Source organism: Mus caroli, unplaced genomic scaffold (genome assembly GCF_978045245.1).
Source record: "Mus caroli unplaced genomic scaffold, Mus_caroli_1 scaffold_13, whole genome shotgun sequence".
Lineage (NCBI taxonomy): Eukaryota > Metazoa > Chordata > Mammalia > Rodentia > Muridae > Mus > Mus caroli.
Window position 1 is genome coordinate 56,062,371 of NW_028227268.1, and position 24,062 is coordinate 56,086,432.

The 24,062-nt window shown below is 46.6% G+C and overlaps 1 protein-coding gene and 1 pseudogene across 4 annotated transcripts; both read right to left on the minus strand.

Annotated features, from left to right (window-relative positions):
* Window positions 1–248: 248 nt before the first annotated feature.
* On the minus strand, window positions 249–18,433 carry Pirt (phosphoinositide interacting regulator of transient receptor potential channels). Of its 4 annotated transcripts, none has more exons than XM_085829913.1 (3): window positions 6,950–7,081; window positions 6,421–6,513; window positions 249–4,221 (listed from the first exon to the last, which is right to left on the minus strand). In XM_085829913.1, exon 3 carries the CDS (start codon window positions 4,193–4,195, stop codon window positions 3,788–3,790), a length of 408 nt encoding a protein of 135 aa, XP_085686039.1. In that variant the 5' UTR covers window positions 4,196–4,221; window positions 6,421–6,513; window positions 6,950–7,081; the 3' UTR covers window positions 249–3,787. The 4 variants fall into 4 exon arrangements, with proteins under 4 accessions (XP_085686039.1, XP_085686040.1, XP_021033912.1 ...); XM_085829914.1 differs by having other exon boundaries at window positions 6,421–6,544; window positions 6,950–7,030; XM_021178253.2 differs by lacking the exons at window positions 6,421–6,513; window positions 6,950–7,081 and adding an exon at window positions 18,274–18,433.
* Window positions 18,434–21,682: 3,249 nt separating this feature from the next.
* Window positions 21,683–22,162, minus strand: LOC110306062 (protein UXT pseudogene; annotated as a pseudogene).
* Between the last annotated feature and the right edge of the window lie 1,900 nt (window positions 22,163–24,062).

The window sequence follows — 24,062 nt, forward strand, 5'->3', positions numbered from 1 at the left end:
CCCCATGATTATATTGTGTTATACCTGAGGATTCCCTTGTCTTTTTTCTCTGGGGATTATCCTGATTGTTTCAGAGTTTTCATTATGCATTCAGGGTTGGCGGTGGGTTTGGGTGTGGGCTAGAGATGTGTAAAGAAGGGAGCAAAACAAAGGAGGCGTTCAGAGCCTGAGAGGTCACTGGTGCAGCTGAGGCTGCAAACGGTTTCCAATGCAGCCCAGGAAAAACACACTTCTGAACCCACTGGTGTTTTGTCATTTATTGAAGACAATTCCAGCTTAGTATGTGTGACTGACTGATTGAAGGACATTGACAATGACTCCCCTCCCCCCTTTTTACAGTCACTTTAGTGGCTTTTCCAGAGGAACCTGCAGGACAGTGGGAGATGGTCTCATTTGGGGGTACCCTTTAGTGAACCTGTCTTTTCCCTTAGAGTATAAGACCTAGATTATGAGGTGGCCTGGGGTTCCTCTCATATGTACCTGCAGGTTGCAGGAAAACAGAGCATAGTCCTTCTCAGACAGAAGTCCTTCCTGCAGACCTAAGGAGCTTGGTTACAGAGTGAAAGTTCTGGCTTGGGCCAGCAGAGTCTCTGAGGCTGCCTGACACTGTCAGATTGAAGTCTCGGGCATGGACAGCTGTCCTCACGCAGGCTGAGCACAGATAGGCTTCTAGGGAGGGAGAGGAGAGTAAGCTCCAAATGGATCCTTTCCTACTTTGATTTGCATTTGGAGCATCTCTCCTGAACCTGGTCTCTGCTTGCCTCATCTAGACCACAGATTCATTCTGGAATGTTCTTTCTTCAGGTTAAGTTCTGGGTCTCTATATTGGACTTGTGGGATCCCTCTGCACCACCATCGTCTCAGAGTAGTCGCAAGGATGCTTCTGAGGAGCCGTGCATGAAGCTGGCTCTGTTTTTATTCTCTCTGGCAGCCCTCTTGAGAAGGGAAATGTAGCAATGAGGGTGTAATTTAGAAGTGGGCAGGGGTGAAGGCAGCCTTGGAATGCCTGGTAGAGAAGAATGAATATGGCAGGCACTGTTAAACAGAATACAGTTCAATACGACATTGATTCCATTAGGTGTTGGGTTAGATTAAATTCTCCAAAACAGAAGAGTGACAGGAGAAGTCCGTAATACAGTCAGGTGGGATGGTGCTGTGGATGTTGCTCTTGTCTTCTGAGATGACTGAAATCACTACCCAGAATGCTTTGTTGCAGAGACACGGCATCCAACCCGGCTGCACTCACAGATTGTCCCCACCCCGGCTTTCATGAGGCAATGGTCTTTGGCAAAATTTTCCAAGATGTTGGGTGTGACTCTGCTCACTTCCTGACCATCACTTTTGTGGGGAGTTTGGTGCAAGGCCGGGGGAGTTAACGGGTATTTGGGATATTTTCTCAAAGGCTCTTCTTTGCTTTTGTTTGCTAAGTACTTACCTTGAGGGGCAGGGGTTGGGGAACAGGTACTGATGTGGCTATGAAAGATGTCTAGAACTTGAAGATTTCCTGGCATCGTGATTATCCCCAAACTCCCTTCTGTTGAGACATAATTGACAGTGAGATCTGCAAAGATCTTCCCACAGCTGTGCCCAGACAATGAGCTCTCAGGACAATGAGGTGCATGGGGTGTGGATTCCAAGTGAACTGGCTGTGAGCTCATCTGTATGTTCCCTTTCATGAAGGCACAGAAGATTGAGAGGCTCCACCCCAGGGCTGTCCTTCCATGTCAGGAGAAAGGAGTGGTCTGAAAGCCCTGTCATGGAGGCATTAGACATTCGTGGAAGCACTAGGCAGCATTTCAATAACCCCAGGGTTGGTCCTGACCTGCCTGTATTCAGGGAACGGGTGGACAGCAGGGCCTGGGCTCGATGATGTGAGTCTTAATGAGGAACATGATATTCTTAAGTGAGCTTTGAAAGGCTAGAGGCTTCCCAAACTCTGACTTTTTAGTTAGGGAGTCAGTCTCTCTCTCTCTCTCTCTCTCTCTCTCTCTGTGTGTGTGTGTGTGTGTTGATTCCACAAAACAAATACTTCCTCCAAGGAATGTCCCACAATGCAACAGGAACAAAGGTGGTGGATTCTAACTGCCTATAGAAGTACTGTGAATGGTTGAGATATCTGGAGACCTGTTGGAGGTTGTTTGCCATCGTGTTCCCAAATGCCCAAAGGTTAAGGATGAAGAGTCAACCTGAACCAATGCAGCTCAAGGTCATTCACTTTGCTACCAGGTACCTTCCTCTGCTCTCTGGCCTGGCCTTGCCTGGAACAGCTTTGGAAATTTCTTATAGGTGCCTGGTCTTTTGCCTAAAGGCGTCTTGGTGTCTATAATGAAGTTTTGAGGGCACTTACCTCTTGGGTTATATCTACTTGTTAGGCCCTCTGGAGATGCCCCTCCCAGTTCCTATTGACCCCAGGAGCCTGCAGTGTACCAAGGAGTAGCTGGATGGAAGGCACTTGGGGAAGCAGGGGGGAAGTAGGCAAGAGAGGATGGAATAGCATCTGGGAGCTATGCAGAATCCTAACCCCACCCTGTCTCTTTCCCCCTAGCTTCTTCACATGCAAGGCAGTTGCTGACTACCTTGCACATCTTGCTCATTCCAAACACTTCCTTCCCCTTCATATTCAGAAGGGGTGAACGTGGTCTCCAGAAATCTATCTTCCTGTACATTTGTTAGATCCATGTGTTCCCATGGCCACCCTAAGAACTCAGTATGGAGTATTGCCAGTTGGCTTGGCCATGTTTTTCCCTCTTTCACTTTTGGAAATAAGATGACATCAGAAACTGGGTCTGGCTGTTCCCAACCTAGGCCTAGAGAAGGAAACTCAATAAATACTTGCTTGTTTGATAAGGAGGAACAGGGAGGAGGGGGGCTGGGATTTCCTTTTTTCAGTGAACCTATCTCTAAAACCCCATGCAGCATGAGTCGGACATGGCATTCAATTTCAGGTTAGGTCTTGATTGACAGGAGAAGGAGATGATCTTACAGGTCCCATCTGTGGCCTCCCATCCTTCTGTTCTGGAGCTGTGTAGACGCAGAGATGTGGTGGGGAAGGAAGTTAGAACAATGAGCATTTGTTCTTGGCTAATTACTAATATAAAGGTATTCTGCAAGAAGGGCATTGGAGGATCAAGGGGGAAGCGGTGATACCTCTTAGCCTGCATATTGCCTCTTGTGCCAATACCATATATTTAGGAGCTAACTTCCTTCACTGTATAAGTTCCAGACTACTCCCAGGGGAATGGTTTACTCTAGACAGTGTTTCCCTCACCCCCAGCCCCATCACTGTCCAGATTTTGGAATGTGTGATACATGAGACATATCCTTTCTCTTGTAATGTTAGTCAATGTCCCATCCAAGGCTGTCAAACCCAATGGGACTGAAGTCAGCCTTATCTGCTTGGTCACTTTTGGTTCCAGAAGGATGTAGATGGGAATCTAAGATCAGGCACACAACCGTAACATACAAGTTCTCCTTGGGAATGTAGTCAACCCCCAAAGAATTTCCTAGCATGCACACATTGCCCTTGGCAGAGAGAATGGGATGGCTGATGGCTGAATGCAGGTGCCAGGCATGAGGGTAATGAGAGTATCCAAGGGCACAGCATCCACAGCTATGGGAACCAGGTGAGACTCAGTCAGCAATGCTGCTAGGCTGTATGAGGGTGAAGCCCTGAGCTCTATCCTGTCCACAGGGCCAAGAGGAGGGTTTGCCTGGATCAATTTTGTGGTACCCGCAGAGAAGGTAGGAGGCTGCTTATTGGTTAGCAGGTCTTCTGGACAACCAGTCATCAGCGGTTCAGGAGGAAGAACTTGAGGCTTTGGAAGAAGTTGGACTTCTGCCTTTGCTTCTGCTTCTTTTTGATTATGGGGACCCACACCAGCCCACACACCAGCATCATGAGTCCCAAGGACAGGAAGGCAGGCCCTATCATCCTGAGCACTTGCACAACTTTATGCTTCTCTTCCAAGATGTAGGCCACACAGGTGATGGCCACGCCGAAGAGCAGAATGGCAGCTCCCACTGACATGATGATGATGGGCTTGTGGTAGATTTCCCAGTTGCTTTTGGGGGTGGTGGTCCAGACAGACTCACTTCTGGAACTGATGCACAAGGAGCTGGCTGTCTGGCTGGGCAGCAGGTCCTTGGACTCTGGAGACCTCTCGTCTACCTCCAGGGCCTTGGGGAGCACCTCCATCGTTGTGGCTGTTCAAGAACGGGCACCTAGTATTGGTGACAATTAGAAAGGATGCTGAAGCCAAAGAAATCCTTTCAGATCCCTCCTGAACCCTATGTCCTTCTCCAGCATGGCTCTCAGTAGAGGGGGATACAGTATATGCATGTGGAAATTAATGGTAAAACCAGGTAAACTCTGCATAAATAAAAATCACCGCAGGAAGGCAACCCAGTCAGGGAAGATGGCTCAGTGGGTAAAGAGCTTGCCATGCAAGTGTGGGAGCTTGCATTTGGATCCCCAGCACCTACTTAAAAAAAGTAGGCATGGTAGCATATTGGGGTAGAAGCTGGAGTAGAGACAAGAGAGTCCTGGGAGCTTTCTGGCCAGTCAGCTTAGTCAAGTTAGCAAGCTCCAGGTTCAACAAGAGAGCCTCTCTCAAAAGATAAGGTGGAGAGCAATTGAGTTTGACACCTATGGTTACCCTCTAGCCTCTAACATACATTCACATACACAAGAGTGCCCATCCACACTCATGAACAAACACCTATGGTTCACACCAACTACAAAGAAGTGATACCAGATAGCAAGATTTCATCTTGTTTTGTTTTCTGAGACAGAGACTCATTATGCAATCTGGAGGCAAATTCTGAATTTGCCTCTACTTTCTGAGTGTTGGGGTTGTAGGCAGTGTCACTACACTAGGGTAATGTCATGTCACTCTAATGTCATCTTTGGTATTTAAAGCAGTCAACAGTGCTGCATTTAAGAACACCACAAATCATAGTTTTCTGAGTAGTGTGTCATTTTCCAGCCCAACTGCTCTCTAGCTGTGTGATCTCAACTGAGTTATCAACCTCTCTGTTTTCCTACCTATAAAATGAGACTAATGATAGCTTCCTCAAAGGGGTTAAAGGAGTGCAGGTGTAGACTGCGCTGGATCGACACCCAGTATGTTCCAGGTGCTCTGTAAGTGTTGTCATTTGCCTGGTAGGATGGCAATGCTTGTGTGCCAGTATCTGCTTAACTCTTCTCTCATCGGACTAAAGCAACATCATAATCCCCACGCATGGATTTAGTCCCATTTTACAGACTAGAAAGCAGAGGCATGGAGAGGTAAGGGCAATTGTTCCCCAAGTTTTCACCTGCAGGGTGGTGCAACTTCAAGCACCCGGGATTCCAGGAGCTTTGTCTACTTGTGAGTCTTGGCTTCATATGGTGTCACGTGATCTTCTACCACGTAATGCCCTCCTGGCCCCATCTCTGCCCCACCCCTCAGGTTGACATTGTTGTGGCAGAGCTGAACCTTCCTGGTTTGCATCAGTTTTGATTTGCCTCACTTTATGTGTCCCCAGGGCTCCCCATAGGGTTGGGAGGGTGGCAACTTAACCTGACAGTGGTATGCATGTGGAGCCTTGGAGAGGTGGCTAAAATAGTACAGGTTGTCTGGATGGGGTGTCTGTGATTGGGTCCTTGTGAATTTCTCAGAAAAGGAGGAGAGGCCAGACACTCTTTAGTACTTCCTGTCACCGGTGTAATTCACTGTGCCAGTTTCTGATATTGATAACAAGGAGTCATTAATAGATTCAGACCCTTGTACCTTCTCAGCTGAGCAAAAGAAACATTCTCTCCATAAAGTAGCCGGTTGCAGCTATTAGATCACAGTAACAGAAAGTGTTCTTGTAGATAGTCTAAGGGCCTGCAATCCAGCTCAGCCGCCGCCTCTTCTAACCGTTTCTCTAGATCTCTCGGTCCCTCGGGGTTCCCTCATCTCCTGTTCTTCACTCAGGGGATGCAGCTTCTCACGTGAATGAAATGATGCAGATCGGCTGGCAAGCTCTATCTCCCTGCCTGCTAGCAAGGTCCCCATCTGATCAGTGTGGTCTCAAATTTATTCAAGGTGGGATTGAAACCTTTCAAACTGGAAATGTGTTCTAGTGCAAACACCCGTGCGTCTGCAGTGAGGCAATGAGAGATGAATGACTGATAAAAGAAGCCCCCTGCCCCACTCTGCAACTGTGAACAGGCTTTGTTTGGGAGGAAGATAAGGCTGAGGGGTCCCAGAGGTTTGCCCCACATCGTGACGATATATCCGGTACTGTGCTTCACACCCAGGAGGTTCTGTCTGCCTTTGACGGAATGAGTAAGCTCTGAACGCATCTCCCCAGCTTTCGTCCCTCCTGCCTCTCCTTTCTCCTGTTCACTCCAACAAACCCAGGTGTACCCTTTCTGTGCAGTAGGTACTTTACCTGTGAGTTCCTCCCAGAGCTTTTTGGGCAACAGACTCAGGACCTGCTGACTTCAGTGTGCACACACATGCCAACGTAGGACCAGGGTTTCTCCTGCAACAGTCAGTCCATCGGGGAAGGTGGGCTGTTCAATCACAACCATGAAGATTTCCTTTTGCTCAATTCAGTTAGTTCCCTAAGCTAGTGAGAGCACCCTGGCTGACTGATGATGGAGGCAAGGTGCGTGTGGGAAAAATATGTCCTCACCTCTGGAGTAAAAGGCTGCATGGGATAAAGAACATCTGCCTGGAGCTGGGGGCTTCCGAGTCCTGTGCCTTGGGAGTTCTTTCTGTCTTTAGTCTTCCTTCAATGTGGTACAACCTAATCCCTTCCCACCTCCTTTTCTCCACCCATCGCAGCTCTGTCCTGAACGGATCCCTGGGTTATTTTCCTACATCTCCAAGCACACTCCTTACAGCTTCCGCTTTCTAGATTAAGCAATTATAGGCCCCTCCCCACTGACAGGAGGAAATAAAAATCAGGAAATTACCGCAGTTTTCAGAAATTTGACATCGTTCACATTCAGATGCACTCCACGGAGAGAGAGGATATTTGAGTCTCTGCTTTCAAAAACTGCCCTGGTGTTTTCGTAACCATAGGCACGGAAGTGCTGGCTTCCTTTGGGAATGGTGGTGTATTTGCATAAACTAAGCCATCATTTAAAAGGTGATCTTTTAGCCTGTGGGCTGGGGGCAGGGAAGAGACATAGAACATGCTGGGAAACCTTGGGGATGCTTGCTACAACCTGTGGTCACCGGAGGAGGCTGCATGAGTCTGCCTCAGGAGTTCTCTGGGTACACACCCATTCCTTAGCACTTCTTAGGGAAGACCCAGGGCAGACACACGGATGTTGGAGAGGCAGAGGTTCTTTGGATGGGGTTTGGGGGTGGGGCGGAGTTGGGGGTGAGGAGCTAGGCTGAACCTTGGGAGTGGGCAGAGCTGGAATGCAGTGATTTTTAGTTGTGTCTGGGAAAAGACCTGAGGCTGGACAAGGAAGGGCCAGTTCTACTGAACTGCTATGTGGGGTATGACAGGTCCTCCTGAACAGAAAGTACCACATTAGAGGCAGGGGAAATGATTTCTGGCTTCTGAGAAGAGGGTGACACTATCACTAGGTTTGCTGAAAGTGCCCCACACCTTTTCTTTGGCTCGTCAACACAGTTACCAGCTTAGGTTCCTTTTGAGAGGGCTCAGGCTGAGGCTTGTAGGAGCTTGGACAAACACATCTGTGGTTCCCTGGCCCCAGGCTAGCTTTTCAGGTCGCTGTGTTGGGGATTCAGGCAGAGGTATTTAATTGCAAAGGTCTTTGTGGTACACAGCAAGCAAACTGCTGAGTCTTAAGGGATCAGCTACAAGAATTTTGAATTCTTTCCTTTAGAGCTTCCTCCATCCCTGAATTAACTTTTCACTGAATAGGGGAGGGTATAGGTCTGTAGTTCCCTAACATTGACTACTGCCAATGTGTGGGAAAGCACAGCTCCATCCCATAGTTATTCTATTTAATCTACTTAGAGATTAGGCCCTCCCTTCTCTTTTTGACATTGGAACAAACTTCATTTTATGAAATGCCTGTGATTATTGATTTTATTACTAGTTGTACTTGTCTGTCTCTCTGTCTCCTGCATTAATTTTATTTTCCTTTTATACAGCTATCATCTGTAATTGAGCTATCATGTAGGTATCCTCTGTCATTAATCTGTCATCTACATATGTGCATATGTCTGTCATCTGTCAATCATCTATCCATTCATCTATCATTCTATCTATCTATCACTTTTCTAGATTGGAATGGGTTCATAAAATCCCAAAGAATGGGAACCCCGGCTGAGATGACTTACATGGATGAAGGGTGGATCCTTGGGACCCAAGGGGCAGGGAGTGTTTGTTGATGGTCACTGAAGGGCGAGACACTGCAGGAGTCCCCTGGAGCAAGGACAAGGAGTATGCTTTCTCTTCCCTTCTTGCTTCTCCTTTCCTTCACTCCTCTCATGTCTTCTTCCTCTGTGACCGGGCTGGAGGCAGGGACAACTGCCAATCGGGGGGCCAGGCAGGACCAGGCCATGGATGAGACTTGGTGCAGGGAAGACTTAGGCCCCAGTCACTCACAGTTCTAGGGAGTCTATAGCATAAAAAGATTTCAGGTCTTTGGACCCCAGAGCTCAGAGTGGAGTCTGGGTAGGGCAGACATGTATAAGCTGTAGGATCTTGGGCAGGTACTTAAGCCTCTAGAAATTCAGTAGTCCTATATGTACAAAATAGGGATCATAAAGTATTAGCCTCACAGTGTTGTTGTGATTGTCCAGTTTTGTAAACAAAACACTACTGTGCCACGTTGGGCATGTTGTGATGATCAAGGACTAGCCCCTCCCTTGCCACTATGATCATTTTGTCCCTGTTTCCTTATCTGTTACATGAAGGAGTAGGGTTGGGTGACTTCTAACATTATTTTGGATTCTAACATTATTTTGGATAGTTAGTTCATTTGAACTCTGACTATTTAGGTTTCCATAAAAATCAACAATTGAGGGGCTTCTCCACATTTTATCATAGTTCTCTCAGGATTCCGTTCTTTGCCCAGCTTATTTGGGCCATGGTTTCTGAACAGGTTCTCTGTGGACGTATTTGGAATTGCCATCTCATTGCCACAGATGTGGAGTCTATACAATTGTGGTATGTTTAGTGTCATCTGGGGCACCTACCATATGCCGGTAGCAACCATTCAGACCCCACTCATGACAGTTTAGAAATGAGCCCAGGCATGAGCAGATGTCACCTGGGAGTAAAATCATTGATGTGAGGTACCACACTGCAACATGCCAGCCTTTCCTCCTCTCCCCTTGCAAACTGTGGGATGGTGTGTGTGTGTGTGTGGGTGTGTTCTTCTGTGCCTCCAGGGTAGCTGGCTCACAGAGCAGCACTTAGCTCAGAGGAATTGATCTTGGTGTCACAGCTCAGAATTGTGGTGGGATGACACTGGTCCAGAGAGAACTAACCTTTCAAACCTCAATTGAGACACTGGGGTTTAGTTCGTGTGTTTTAGGGGACCCCTCACTCACTGTAGTGTTATGCTGTGCTCCTTGGAAGACTTATAAGAGCCCCAGGATGTGATCTAATATGGAACAAAGATAATTTTTAAGGTCAAAGAGCACAGAGAAATAGAGATAAAGATAGATGACAGAGAGTTGATAGATGATAGATTATATGTAGATAGATTGATAGATGATAGATGGATGGATGGATGAATAAATAGATAGATAGCGAACATGGGTGGGGAGGAACTGGGGGAGTTGGGGGAAGGGAAACATGATCAAAATATATTTATGAATTAATTGGAAAAATTGTTGGGACTCGTGAAACAGATGCCTCACTAAAACCACTGCTGGCCTGTCATTGGTGCCACTGGCACAGACAATGGCAGGAAATCCCAGGGTGGTTTCTTGCCAAAGAGCTTAATGAAAACACAAATGAAGAACAGAATCTGGAGGCAGATTGTCCTGGGTCTGTGTTTACCAGAGGAAGGGACAGACAAGTCACTCAGAGGGGGAGAACTGTGGTGAAGAGAGGCGGTGGTTGTTTTATGGTGGCTTTTTCAAAAATGAACACAGTTCAGCTGTCTTTAAAGTCCTAGACAATACAGGGGTGGGACTGGAGAGGCCAGTGAAAGGCTGCAGGACTGAGCCTCTGGAACTAACCATAGATTTGAATGTCTGTTGCCTTCAGGGCAGTAATTTGAGAAGAACCTGTAGCTCCCAGAGGTCAAGTTTAGGAAGCCTGAAGCTGGTTTAATGGGTGGAGCCTTATTTAGGCTTGCAGCTGGGAAGGGGCAGGTTGTGCTGTCTTTAGGAAGGGGAGGGCTCTTTCAAGGGGTCTCCCCCATAGAGGTACACAATGTGCAGAATTCAACTCTGCCAGACACAGAGTCTTGGCTAGGATACCATTTACAAAAGATTTGAAGCCAAATAATCCTAACTGTGCTGGGAGAGGTCAGGAGAGTGCCCACTTGGGGCAGGGTTAGGTGCTGGAACTGATGCTGCTGGCAGTGTTCTTGGGACCCAAGAGGCAGCTGCTCCCAAAATCAGCTCACAGTGGAGCAGCACACTGGCGGTATGACTACTTCCTGTTGCAAATTCTTGGTCCCTGAAATGTTACACCAAGAAAATTACCAGCCATAGCTCAGAGCAGCCTTTTCTTGGGAATCTGATGAGAACACATTTGGAATAACTAGGGAAACACGACCCTAGGCTGGATGAATCTTCTCCTCAGGGTGAATGACATTTCTCTCCTTAGGGACCTGTCCCTCCCATCCACTATTGACATGGCTTTATTTACATAGCTCACGACCTGAGGAGGGCGGCCCCTGAAGGGAACAAGTATAACAAGCAACGGAGGTCCCTGTCTTCTATTGTAGTAGATTCTTCTTCTAGTGCATTGCCATTTTATGTCACTTATTTAAATAGAACATTAAAATTTTTGATTGACATACAGTTGAACCCACTTATGAATTATAATGGGAGGTTTTGGGTTTTTTTGTTTTGTTTTTTTGTTGTTTGTTTTTGTTTTGTTTTGTTTTGCCTTTGCTTTTTTTTTTTTTTTTTTTTTTTTTTTTGAAATGGGGCCTCACTGCATGACCCCAACTGGTCTGGAACTTACTACTTAGACCAGACTAGCTAGCCAATCATAGAGATCTGCCTGCTTTTGCTTCCCAACTGAGGTCATGAAAGGCATTCCCCACCACACGCAGCTTTTCAATATGATGTTTTGACCCTACATATATAGTTGGATCTCAACATCCACAGATTCAACCAACTTTGGATACAAACTATTTGAGAGCAGTTAGTTTCCTCACATACAGACTTTCCCTCACCATCACTTCCTACACAGGATCATGGAACAATTGCCACTTCTGATGATGATTGCCGAATTCAGATGGAGGAGCACAACAGGAGCCCTGCGTTTCCCAGTGGGGTCCTGTTGGGTATTACAGGCAAGTGTCTAGAGCTTACAGGCAAGCCGGGGAGAATAGACAGGAAGCAGACATAGTTTCCCCTTAGGACACAGCCTAATCCGATTAGCTGGAGAGGACTCAGAGGCCATTTAGAGTGTAAAGGAGGTTATGCATTTGGTGCTAAGCAGATTTTCACCATTTTATAAAAGTGTCTTGCATGTCCTTAGATTTTGGTATCCATGGGGGTGGTTCTAGAACCAGCCCCTCAAACAGATGCCAAATTAAATCAGCGATTAGCACATCTACTTCTTTAAATAGATTAGAACTTCTTTGTGGTGAGAACACTTAAAATCATTTATTCTAGTTTATTTATTTATTCATTTATTTTTGACAGAATCTCATGTAGTCCAGGCTGGCCTGGAATTTTCCACATAGCTCCACCAATCCTTTCACAACTTAAATACTGGGATTGCAGCCATGCACCAACCTACCACACCAGTCCAGCTGTATTGACAACTGAAAACATTTGTTCAGGCCTTTCCTGTGCCAGGGACAGAGCCAACATCTGCCATTATGTTCTCCTAGCTTTGGTCTGTCTGGTGCCCAGCTCTGAACCTAGAGCCCCACACATGCTAGTTAAGTGATCCACCATTGAGCTATAACTCCAGTGTTCTCCCTGCACACTTCTGTTCTCTTTGTCTCTGCCTCTACTTCTCTCTTTGAAACAGGCTCATTGACTTGCCCAACGTAGACTGAAGCTTGCAATCTCCCTGCCTCAACCTCTTGAACAGCTGGAATTACAGGTGTGCACAACCAAACCCAGCTAAGTGTTTTTCAAAGATTTATTATTTTTTTTGTTTTCAAATGATTATTTTTAATTTCATGTATGTGAATGTTCTGCCTGGATGTGTGCATGTGCACTATGTGTGTGTTTGTGTGTGGTCTGGAGAAGTCAAAGGAGGGTACCATAGCCCTTGGGATTGGAGTTATGGATTAAGCTACCATGCGAGTATTGAGAACACAATCCAGGTCCTCTGCAAGAGCAGCATATGCTCTCCATCCCTCTAAGCCATCTCTCCAGTCCCAAGCTTCCCCACCCCAGTTGTTGAACAATTTTTATATTTTGTACTAATGTTTACTTTGTAATACATTACAATTGCATAAAAGAATTTCAGAATCCTGAACAAGGGCTTAGTTGCCACTGCCAAACTCATTAGTTTGTGTGCTGCCTACCTCTGCTTCTGTGCTGTCTTTTCAGTGGTTGCAACAGAGTGTGCAGAGACATCAAAACGTAAGGCACTCACCACAGCTGTCAGGCTCTGATGGAAGATATCAGGGAACAGGTAAAAAGAGTGGAGACAGAGAGCAGTGTTGGATTAGGTAAGAGGAGAGATGTACCCTGAGTTACAGGAGCGCACCGTAGGTAGATCACTCTGGCTGCAGGATGGAGAGATAGAAAAGAAGCCAAGAAGGATGCAGAGTAATTTAAAACCAATGCAGGTGGGAGACAGGGCAGCTTGGTGTTTGGTTGTAGCCATGGAGACAGACTGAGTAGAAGCTTATTAGAGTGGAGACAGCCTGGCAGGATGATAACTGTGAGCCCAATTGCAAAGCATTTAGGGAAAGAAGGGATTAGCTGGGTGATCACAGCTAAGAGAGACAGGTGGGATACACACGCTGCTGCCAGGATAAAGAAAGGGCAGTTGGTTGGGCTTGAACTTGAGACAAGAAACAGACATTTTTCAAAGTAGGAAACAATGCCTTCAGTATTGCACAGGACACTTCCACTGTCAAAAAGATTATTGTTTTTCTGAAACTCACTTTAAGTCAGTGGCCTTGATCTGTTAAATCTGGAAGCCCTATGACAGATCTACTACGATTCTCAACTGAAAGGAGGCTTTTACCACAAGGGTGATAAAGCAGAGCCTGGAAGAACATTGGGGGGCGCTGATGAAGTTTCTTGGGGTTTATGAGTGAAGGAAGGAATGTTCCCCTCTTGGGAGACTCTGGGGAAGAGCATCTATGGCAGGCAGTAGCTGTTAGTCCACATTAAATTCAAGTCAAAGGAAGGAGCCAATTACATGGGAGGTTGAAAAAGTTGGGGAATTGATTTGTGAGGGGCTCTGAGATCCAGAAGACACTCAGGGAAGGAATTAGGAGAGGACACATGGGTCTGTGACATAGGAACACCTTGGGAACATTCTGAAAGCCTCTGCCATCACTGAGAAATGATTGCTTCTTTGGCTCTGGAAACAGATGAGGTTAGTAGGTGAGTCATTTACTATTATTCTTATTTTTTTTTCACATGTGTTTGTGTGGGTGTGCATGTGCCACAGTTAATGTGTCAATGTCAGATGACAGTGTGTAGAAGTAGCTTCTAGTCCTTCGCCATGTGGGTCCCTGGACAGAATGCAGGCTCTGCCCTCCACGACAAGTGTCTTTACCCATTAAGCCAGCATGCTGGTGCTCTCTCCCTCTCCCTCTCCCTCTCCCTCTCCCTCCGTCTGTCCCTCCCTGCCTTCTTTTTACTCTCCTTTTCTCTCTCCTTCCTCCCTCTTTTTCTATTTCTTTTTCTATTTCTTTTTCTTTTTCTTTTGAAACAAGGCCTCACTATTTAGCCCTAGCTTGGTGGGAACTCACTATAGAGACCAAGCTGGCACTGAACTCATAGAGATTTGCCTGTCTCTTCCTCCTAACAACCTGAACTATTGCTTTTAAAGAAAATTCCACAAGGATTTACATGATCATTCCTCAGATCTGTAAGACTGTGGTAGCTCAAAATGACCACAGTTGTAAAAAGTTAAGTAAACGTCAAGATGTTCTTTTCCCAGAATTCCCTCCAGTCCTTAAGTTTACCCACTAAGAGATAGTTCTCTGTTTAGAAAAGCTCACACAATGTCTCTGGTCCTTAAGTCTGCCCCCTTAATGTGGTTAAAGGTTAACCAATGATAAACTGCCAGCCCTAAACTGTGACTGAGAAAAAAATGTATAAAAGGTGTGTGCTTTAGCTCCTCGGGGTCGCTTCCATCCTGATTTCAGGATGACCCCAGCATGCTGGATCAATAAACCTCTTGTGTTTTGCATCAATCTCCGTGTCTGCATCTCTGTGAGTGGGACATCCTGGAAGTAAGGCTTTTTGGGTCTTACAGATCCCCCACCACAGATGAAGGCTGGTGTTGTTAAATTGTCTCTGAGTGGACCGTCAGTTCTTTTTTTCCAGGATGTTAGACGTGGCTTTAAAGACTTTAGGTTCAGACCTAAATCAGGAAATCATCAAAAAGGGCTCACCTCCTCCCAAATGTCCAATGGTAGAAGAGTGGCTGAAGGTATTGGGTGTGTTCAATATGTCTCTTTCGAATAATTACTAATGGGTAAGATATTCTCAGATCCATTGCAAGACAGCAAATGAACACAAACACCCATGGAACCATGATTGACACAGACAGTGCAAAACAAACCTCAAGGAGAGACCACCATGCATTTACTAGAGAAACTAAAACTTCAGACTCTCCCAACATCACATTCATTATACGGGGAATAATTTAGGCAACGGAATAGTTAAACTTCTGATACCCGTAACATTATGCACGAGTTTCAGAGACATACTGGTAAGAGAAATCAGTAACAACAGAGCATAAATACTGTACATTTGCATTTCTGTGATGTTCTAGAAGTATCTAAGAACTGGCTAAGCTGACAACACTCAGAACAGTGCACTGTGGGTATGGAGGAAGCAACCAGAAGATGCTTTGAGGATGATCTCTTGGATAGATGAAAGTGCACCTTCTAGTCAGCTCCTCCTTGCCTTTGGCATGAGGGGAAGCAGTGCCTGGAGGTGGGGGGACAGATATACAGATGCCTCAGTGAAATGGGAGAGCACTAATGTCTGCGAAAGGGACGTTTTGGCTTTTTCCTGACATATTCACCTCTAGCTGAGGACTTGGTGCTGATAGCGATGACTTCAGGCTGATAGTGATGAGAGTGTCCAAGATAATATGGGCTGAATATGTTCTTCCTGCATAGAGTCCAGAGTGCCTAAAATGTACCACTAAAGGGTGGAATTGTAAGGGGACTAAATGAATCACCATTCTGAAGATAGATGATTGATTGTGACTATCCTTGTGGTTCTGGAAGCTCTTTTTTCTCTGAGTGACTCGGGGCTGGAGCAAGTTCTCCTCAAAGTCCTGTGCTGTCTAGCACTGACTCAGAACTTTGCTAAATGGTTAAAGAGATAGAGGAGTTTTGGCAGATAGGGTAGGAGGGGTAGGGCTTTGTAGGTATCAGCCAAGCAGTTTACTCAGAGATTTGGTTTTCTTTCCAGTTTTTGGTTGGAGCTGTTGAGGGTTGAAGCCTGGCTGGCTTTGTATTGCTAGGTTGCTGGCTCTTTTCCTCCCCACATGCCTGTTGTAAACCATCCCCTCCCATCTTAGAGCAGTTAGTACAATGGCAGTTGAGAGGCAGCTGTGGAGCCGGAGGTGGGAGCTGGGAAAGACCTACATCCCTTGCCCCGCCCTTCCTATCTCCAATTAAGGTTCTCATTTCAAATATTGCCCCCCAGTGGCCAAGGGTCCTACCATATTCCATATTCCATATTCACAAATACTAATTACCATTCCCCTCCTTTCATTATATGCTAGGCATGTGCTTGCTGTTTGGCTTTACCAAGTCCTTCTGGCAAGTCACTTAGGGAGGTGCCCCACCCCTGATTTCACAGAGGAGAAACTGCAAACTAGAGAGTGTTAAGCAATTAGGTGAACAAATGACAAGGCTGACTGTGAGTTTGGGTGTCTGTGGCTCCCACGCCCAGGTTCAGGCTGACCCTGCCCTCTGGGTGGCATTTTTGTTTTACATTTTCAAATCAAGGGAACAGTGAGAAAGGAGGGCACTTGAACTGGAGCAGGGTCAGTGAACAGAACCGCCATGACTGCTGTCTGGGTGAAGGGTGAGCTGCAATACGACAAGGAACCCTGGGACGAGATGGTCAGTCCTGACCTGGGCTCAGTCGAGAGCAAGAGGCAAAGTCACCACCATTGCCACAGAGGATAGATACAGTTTCTGGCATCTGCTGCTTTTTAGCTGGAGAGTCTCTAAGTCCTCCTAGCCTTGTGGGGTGGACACAGTTAGCATCATTCCCAATTTACAGATTAGGAAACTGAGGCTCCCAGACACTTAACCTCAAATTTTAGTCTTTTGTATTCTTTCTAGGGATGGAACTTGACTTTTTTTTTTTTTTTCTTTTTCTCTTCACTGCCTCCCTGACCCCTAGAATCCTGCTGCTCTATATTTCACTGTCTTGGCTTTAGAATTCACTCCTCAGCCCTTCATGATGCTACTGCATTCTTTTGAATGGGGTCAAAATGAATGGGGTTCTCATGTCTAGTAAACGCAATGACAAAGTATTCAGTGGAATGTGTTTTCGAATAAATAGATTTTTTTAGGATTAATCTAATAGGAATAATCTAACACTTATTTGGATATCACCTACTAAAAACTCATCCACTCTTTACTAAAAATTCAAGTGGAGCTGGCCACCCCTTGTACAGCACATTGAACTGCCTTAAAGTTAAGAGAGGCCCCACTGTGTGGCTGCGCTCAAGCCTAGAGTTATCTGACTCCTCTGTCCCTCCTCCCCAGACCCTTCCATCTAGAGAGCTCTGATAGGAACTGGGCTATTCTGGGAATTGCAAGGACCTGGTGACACTGAGGAGAGGCGAGGGCACTGGTGACCTCAGCAAGGGTCAGCTGGTAGGAAGTGCAAAAGGCAGGCCACAGGCTTTGCATAATCGACCTGCGGTGGTCTCCTTATCCAGAGCAGGACCCAGTATGGATAGAGAGTAGGTCTCTCTCTTTCCCAGAATTTCCCACTGTCACGGCTCAGCCCCAGAGGTAGATGCAACTCTCCAGAGTCTTTATCTCCTCTTGCTGGACTTCGTCACTTCCAGGAGTTCATTTGGTGATGTCGACTCCTCTGATAAGGTGTGTGTGGCCCTGTGCCTGGTCTGATAAAGTAGAGAGAGTGTGGAATATGTTGCTGCTATCGTCATAGCCTCCATCTGTTCCCGGGCTCACAGCGCTCTCGGGAAGGGGACCTTTTTCTCTGAGGTCAGAGCTATCTGGAGGGAGCCACTCGCCTTCCTCTTCGGGTCACACAACTAGTGCGTGGGCCCTGTGGGGCTCCAGGCTGGAAAAAGAATCTCAGGGGATGTGATGTGTTGTTACACTTGGCTTTACCTAGGGGCGGAGTCCCACCGCCCTCTGTCTGAGCAAGCCATGCCTTTGTCTGTGTTTTTGTGTACCTGTCTTGCTCCCTCCTTCCTGAAGTGAAGACTGCCCAAGCCAGGGTACTCCGCCTTGTTTCCCTGGCACTCAGCCAGGGCACCGGCCACACCTGCAGGAAGGAGGGGCAGACCTGCAGCTGCTGAGTTTGGATGGAGGATGCCCAGGGGACAGACAGTCTATGCCCACTACTCTGAGGTCTCCGGGTGTCCTAGCACTTGACAAGCTGCCGCTTCTGTGCCCGCTCACTTCTTCCCTTTAATGGCTTCCAAGGGAGAAAGGCTCAGAGCTCCACAGGCAGGGCAGCCCTCACTGCACATGGTGTCTTTCCCCAGGTGTACAGCAGGAGATACCCAGCTCAGCCCATTTCTGCCTGTCTCTCAGGGCAGCCCATCCAGCCTGCTTGAAGCTAACTAACTTCATTCCATCTCATCTTTAGTATTCACACTGCCTTCCAACTCTACTTCAGAGACTCAACGCACTCCAAAGCAAACTTCAAACCTCTCTTCTTTCCAGGGAGACATAGCAAAGGGCTGGGACTGGGGTGGCAGGGCAGGGTGGGTGGGGGTGGAGGGATCCTTTTTCTTACTTACCGTGCACAACGTCCCGGGGGAAGATTGGGGACCTGGGACTCAGTCGGCTCTCGAGAAGGGAGGAAGCTGACAATGAGTATCTGCTCAAGTCCTTCATCCCAGCTGGAGAAAGCCACCCTGGCCACATCAGTGTGCTGCGAATCCCAGCCACTGAGCAGGCTCCGGCAGGGATGAGCTCACCAGGATGTGGCCTAATGGGTTAACTCTTTGCAACCTGCCAGCGCAGGCACTCGAATGTGGCTTTCTCAGCTCTGCTCAGCCACTATTAGACAAATCTTGTGAAAAATTAATGAAGGTTTTCTGCAGTGTGCCTTTGAGTTTCAGTAGAAGTGTGTATTTGGCTGGCAGTGCCTGGGCAGAGAGGATCCTGACCTAGGTTCAGCAGGCTGTGGAGGTTCTGGGATGGGGGAGGTGTGAGGTGGTGATGGTGGGTTACATGTGATGTGTGTGCCTGGCTCAGAACCTGCTGAAGCTGTGTTCGGGGCAGTATTATTGATAGTGAGATCTGGGCCTCTCTTCCTGCTTTGGATGTTGGAGAGCTACGTGTTTGTTGAGTTAGGGAACAATTTTAGTTCCAAGATGCAAGGATTATCTCTGGGAGCATCCCAGTAATCACACTCATGATGGCTACCCTTCATTACACAATGCCAGGAGCCAAGACATCTCCCTCGCGGATAGGGCTAAAGACTTTCCTTCTTGCTTCTCCCATCTAGCCCACTAGTTTTCTATTGATCTTTTTGTGAGATGCCAGTTACAATCATGAAGATAAGCAAGCAAATCATGGCAAGCGGCAGAAGGACTTCCACTGTTGAGCTCCATCTGCCTGGGCTTGGGGGAAGCCGGTGTGAGCTGATGGGATGCCAGTTCTCAAGATGTCGATGGATACCCTGTGGTCGACAGTATTATTTAAGATTCTGGTGGCCAGACTAATTGGCTGTCTTTCTCCCAGCTATTCTGAGAAGATGGAAGCCATTACTGGTGGGGCAGGAGGGGGACCTTGATACCAGCAAGGATACACTGGGGGTTTCCTCTGTGGAGTGTAAAAAAAAAAAAAAGTCTTTCCCAAGAGTCATCAGGGAGGCCTAAAGCCAGTCAAGTTCAAAGCCACGGGCTCTTCCATCTCAAGCCTTTTGATTTTTATGACTTGCAAAGATGAGGAGGGTTTGGCTATGTCATCAATGCTTGGCCCCTCTGTGAAAGCTGAACCCTTCAGCTTAGGGAGTGAAGGAAGGGAGGCTAAGGGCTCCAGGGAGTTGACTTTGAAGGATTTAGTGGATGCCACTTCTCTGACGTAGGTGCCTCTTATTCTGTGTTCAGATCAGCTTATGAGACTGGAGTTATCAGGTGCCAAGGAGCCCTGGGATGAGTTGTTGCACAATGCAGACAAGAACTTATTTTTCTTTAAATTCAGATTTCTATGTTTTCTTCTCCCTCTTCAGAATGTGGCTACATGGTGCAGAACTAACCATCACTAAGAGCTAATGCCTAATCTATTGCTTTTTCTGTGTTACTTATTATTCTAGGCATTTTTATTTATATAATTCACTATTTACTACAAAACCCCATGTGGCGTATAAAGAGATATATTGCTATTCTCTCTTTGGCCTTACACAAATTAGTTCTCTAAGCCTTCCCTTATTAATGGACTCATTTATTTATTAGATGTTACCATCCCTAATTTAAATTACATTTATTTGTTTTGTGTATAGCAGGCGTGTGTTTGTGTGTGTGTGTGTGTGTGTGGTTGGGGTGGGGTAGGTTGTCAGAGGACAACTTGCCAGAATTGGGAGTAGTTTTTTTTGTTTTTTTCCCTCACCACTCAGGTCAACAACCTCGGTTGCTGGCTTGGTGGTAGGTGTCTTTACCTACTAAGCTAACTTGCTGGCTCCCATCATAAAGTTTTAACTAGAAATAAATGAAAAGATGCATATTGCAATTACCTAAAAAAATTCATGTGGAATGTGTATTTATAATATATGCATGCAGAAAATATACATAAAGTACTTGAAATTAGGGGTCAGAGTCAGACAGAATGGCATCTGCAGGCTCCCTCTAGCAAAGCAGAGGAGGGAGGAAGGCAGTTGGCTCTAGGGCTGTAGGCTTTGGGTGGGGTGTGTGTGTGTTGAGTTGATGGGGTTGCTGTTCAGGTTTAGCATTGATGGGGGTAGTAAATAGGTCCTGGCAATGGCCTCTGTTTCAGACTCATTATTAAACCTCATGATTTCTCTAGTTTAAAGCTCTGCTGCCTTGTTATTGGTAAATGCAGTTTTCCACATAAGCATGAGATGCTAAGGTGACTAACCTTCCGTGTTCCTCTGGAAACAGGTGAGTTTCCTGCTGTGAGATTTTCAGAGCTAGGAATAGGTATGCCCTAAGTAGAATGAACTGGTTTCTTTAGTAAAAACTAGGAAACAATGCAATATCAGTTATGTTGAGTATCCAAATGCTGAAGATCCTTGTCCCCAACTGGTTTTTGATTGATTAGTAAAGAGCCAATGGCCAATGGCTGGACAAACAGACTAGGGGGACTTTTAGATTTACTCCTTCGAGGAACTGGGGAAAAGGGACAGAGAATCGCCGTGATTCGGAGGGAGACAGGTCAGATTTAGAGTTGTAGAAGGAAAGTCACCTGAAATGTAGCTGAGAAGGAATGTGGACCCCGGAAGGGCTGCCCAGTATAGTCTTGGGCAGCAAAGACTCGGGGGCCACCCAGAAGGAGCCAGGGCAACAAAGATAAAATATAGAATTAGAGGGCGTTAAGCCAGGATTACAGGAGGGAAATGTGTGGTAGCCATGGGAAGGAGTGGAACTGCCCAACCTTTGAGTTAGCCAAGGCATTTTCAAATTAACTGGTGTGTGTGTGTGTGTGTGTGTGTGTGTGTAAGTCTTTTATTTGAGAATCCAGATTGCTCCTGGGTAGGTGAACACGTGCAAGCCGCCAGGAGCCAAAGCAGCCTAACGGAACTCCCCACTACACAGTTAGCGTCTCTCAGCTGGTGTAACTGGACTTGCTCCTTCTGGAAAGTTCGTTCTGTTCTTCATTTCGCTGACTGAGATTGGCCTCACCTTCTCTGGGCCTTCATGTTGGTCACTTTTTTCACCTATTACACTTGTTATATGTGTCTTCCCTACTCTTTCTCACAGTCTCTCCAGCTCCTTGGAGGGCCTTGCCTCAATAGAAAATTATTATGAAATATTTTCAATATAGAAAAACGGGAAAAGTTACCTAGTTAACCACCGTATGCCCCTGCCATGGTTACTTCAGGAACAACGACCAGTGCTCACGCTTTTTAAAAATTTGTTTTCCTCTTACACCTTTTTATTTATTGATTGATTGATGATTATTTATTCATTTATTTATTTCCCAATATTTTCAGGCTTTTTAATATTGGAGGATGAGAAGAAGCAATCAGTGGGGAGATGGCTCTGAGAAATTCTTCAGGCCGCGTAGTTCTCTAAGTCACTCAAGCATCATGTGGATCTGAGCCTCGATATTCACGGAGTCCTTAGTGAGTTTGTCGCTGAGCTCTGTAAGGAGAGAACTCTCGCTGTCAATGAACTTGAGAGCTTCAGCCAGTGTCACTCCAGAAAACACACACACACACACACATATCCCAGGGCCACATAGATGCATGAAGTATCTGAGATCACTGTGTCTGTCAACAAAGTTACAGCCCAAATCCACCTGCATATATAACTGAGTGATTTGTTTCCTGGAGTCGCTCAATGACATTTCTGAAGGTATACAGACAGCTGCTCATATACCTTGTCTCGATGGTCCAGCACCTTTTGCAGGCCTCACTACAAGTCACTGGTAAAGGCCTTGTACCACAGCATTTCCCCCCACCCCCACAGTACCCAAGGCCTGCTGTTTTGGGGGTGTCTCCATGATGGGCTCCTTAGGACCACGGGTAATAACTACACTTTTTAACTGAGGCACATTTCACTCATCTCTTCAGAGCATCATTGCAAGTCCTAGGGATGTTTACATGACATGGGTCAAAGCACACCTTTCTTTTTCTGCTCTAAGAACCTATAAACACAAGTCCATTGGAATCACACACAGGACTGAAATAGTCCACCATTCCATGTGCTCAGTGCTCAGGTTTGTACGACCCTCATCGTCTTACAGTCAATTTCTTCTGAAAGATATCCAAACAGCAGTGCAGCTATGGCTCTTGGTGCCTGGTGTCCCGAGGCACCTCTCACCGGCGGGAGTCTCCTTCCTTCACCCCTGCATCTTATTTATGGAGAATACCAGATCTTTTGACTTAGGAGACTTCTCACATCATAGCTTTTTCTTTTTCAAATTTAAATAATTTATTTGGTGAAATTAACAGGTAAAAGTGTGTGTACCTATCTTGTAAAATACAATGTTTTGAAGTACCTAAATATACCAGGATGGATAAATTGCCCTAACTTATATTACTGTGTGTGTTTATCATCTTTCCCCACATTTTGATCTTGAATATGGCCTCTTGAGTCACTTACCAGTTTTCTCCACTCTGCAAGGCTGTGTCTGAAACTCCACAAAGACCTCAGATTCTCCTATACTGCCTTGGAAGAGGCACACAATTCCAACTGCCGGTGAGGCACCTGGCAGTGTCTCTGTGTCCCCTGGTCCTCACAGTAACCTGTGATACCGTCAGGCTGCAGCTTCTCTATGACCCGTCACTAAGACCAAGACTTGAATTCAGGGATCATCTCTCCCTCCCCCTCCCTGCCTCTCAAGAAGACAGACTTAAGACACAGGAACTTTCGAGACATTCAGATCTGAGCTCTTCTTCAGAGTAGGCCTTGCCCTAACAAAGTACAGGCCTTGCTGTTCACTGTCAATGTAGTCTAGGGACCAAGCCTGCGTGGGAGCCTGGGGTTGAGGCTAGCAAGGGTGGGGAAGTGTGGGTGGGAGTAAGGAGAAAAAGCACAAGAAAGAAGCACCGATGACTTTCACTTTTCTACATTATTTGTACATTGTAGTGTAAAACCCACAATGGTAGCGCATCACCATAAAACATGCCAGAGATGGCGGGCAATGGTAGCGCATACCTTTAATCCCAGCACTTGGAAGGCAGAGGTAGGCGGATATCTGAGTTTGAGGCCAGCCTGGTCTACAGAGTGAGTTCCTGGACAGCCAGGGCTACACAGAGAAACCCTGTCTCGGGAAAACAAAAAACAAAACAAAACAAAAACAAACAAACAAAAAGCCTAAAACTTTCATACACTCTTGGAAAATATGTCCGTCCTTCCGTGTGCTCCCAGCTTCTACTTTCTTTAAGCATCTCTTCACCCCCCCACCCCCACCCCCCGCCCCGCGTCCCCCTGTCTATCCCTCTTCCTCTGCTCCTACCTGGCACTCCACGCAGGCACCTGACAATTCTCAAAATGTCTTAAGTTCCTAGAGAAACACTCCAGGGGATAAGGCCCCTTCTCCTCAGAGCTGTTAGTGGAGCAGATGGTGTGAGACAGCAACCAGCTGGGTCCCGCCTGGGGAAAAATAGAGCGCAAAGGCGGTGAAGGAAATTTTATTGTGGGGAGAAGTCCTCTGGGGACAGGAAGAATAAAACAGAGGTAGAGGTGTAAGGGAGCGACAGGGACCATCTTTTTTTGAGGAGGGATGCGGCTCCCAGGCCGATCTTATCTGCTAGGCTCTGTCCTTTTAGCTGCAGGGGAAAGGGCTGGGTTGCCTGGTGCTCCCAGTCGATAAAGGCCGGGCCTGGCGGCGCCAGAGGGTGGCAGTAGTCCGCTCCTTGGGTGTGACTGCCATCTAGTGGTAAATTCTGGGTAGAATT

Excerpts from the sequence above, each read along its gene's own strand:
- Pirt (XM_021178253.2), bottom strand. The coding sequence starts at position 4,195 with ATGGAGGTGCTCCCCAAGGCCCTGGAGGTAGACGAGAGGTCTCCAGAG.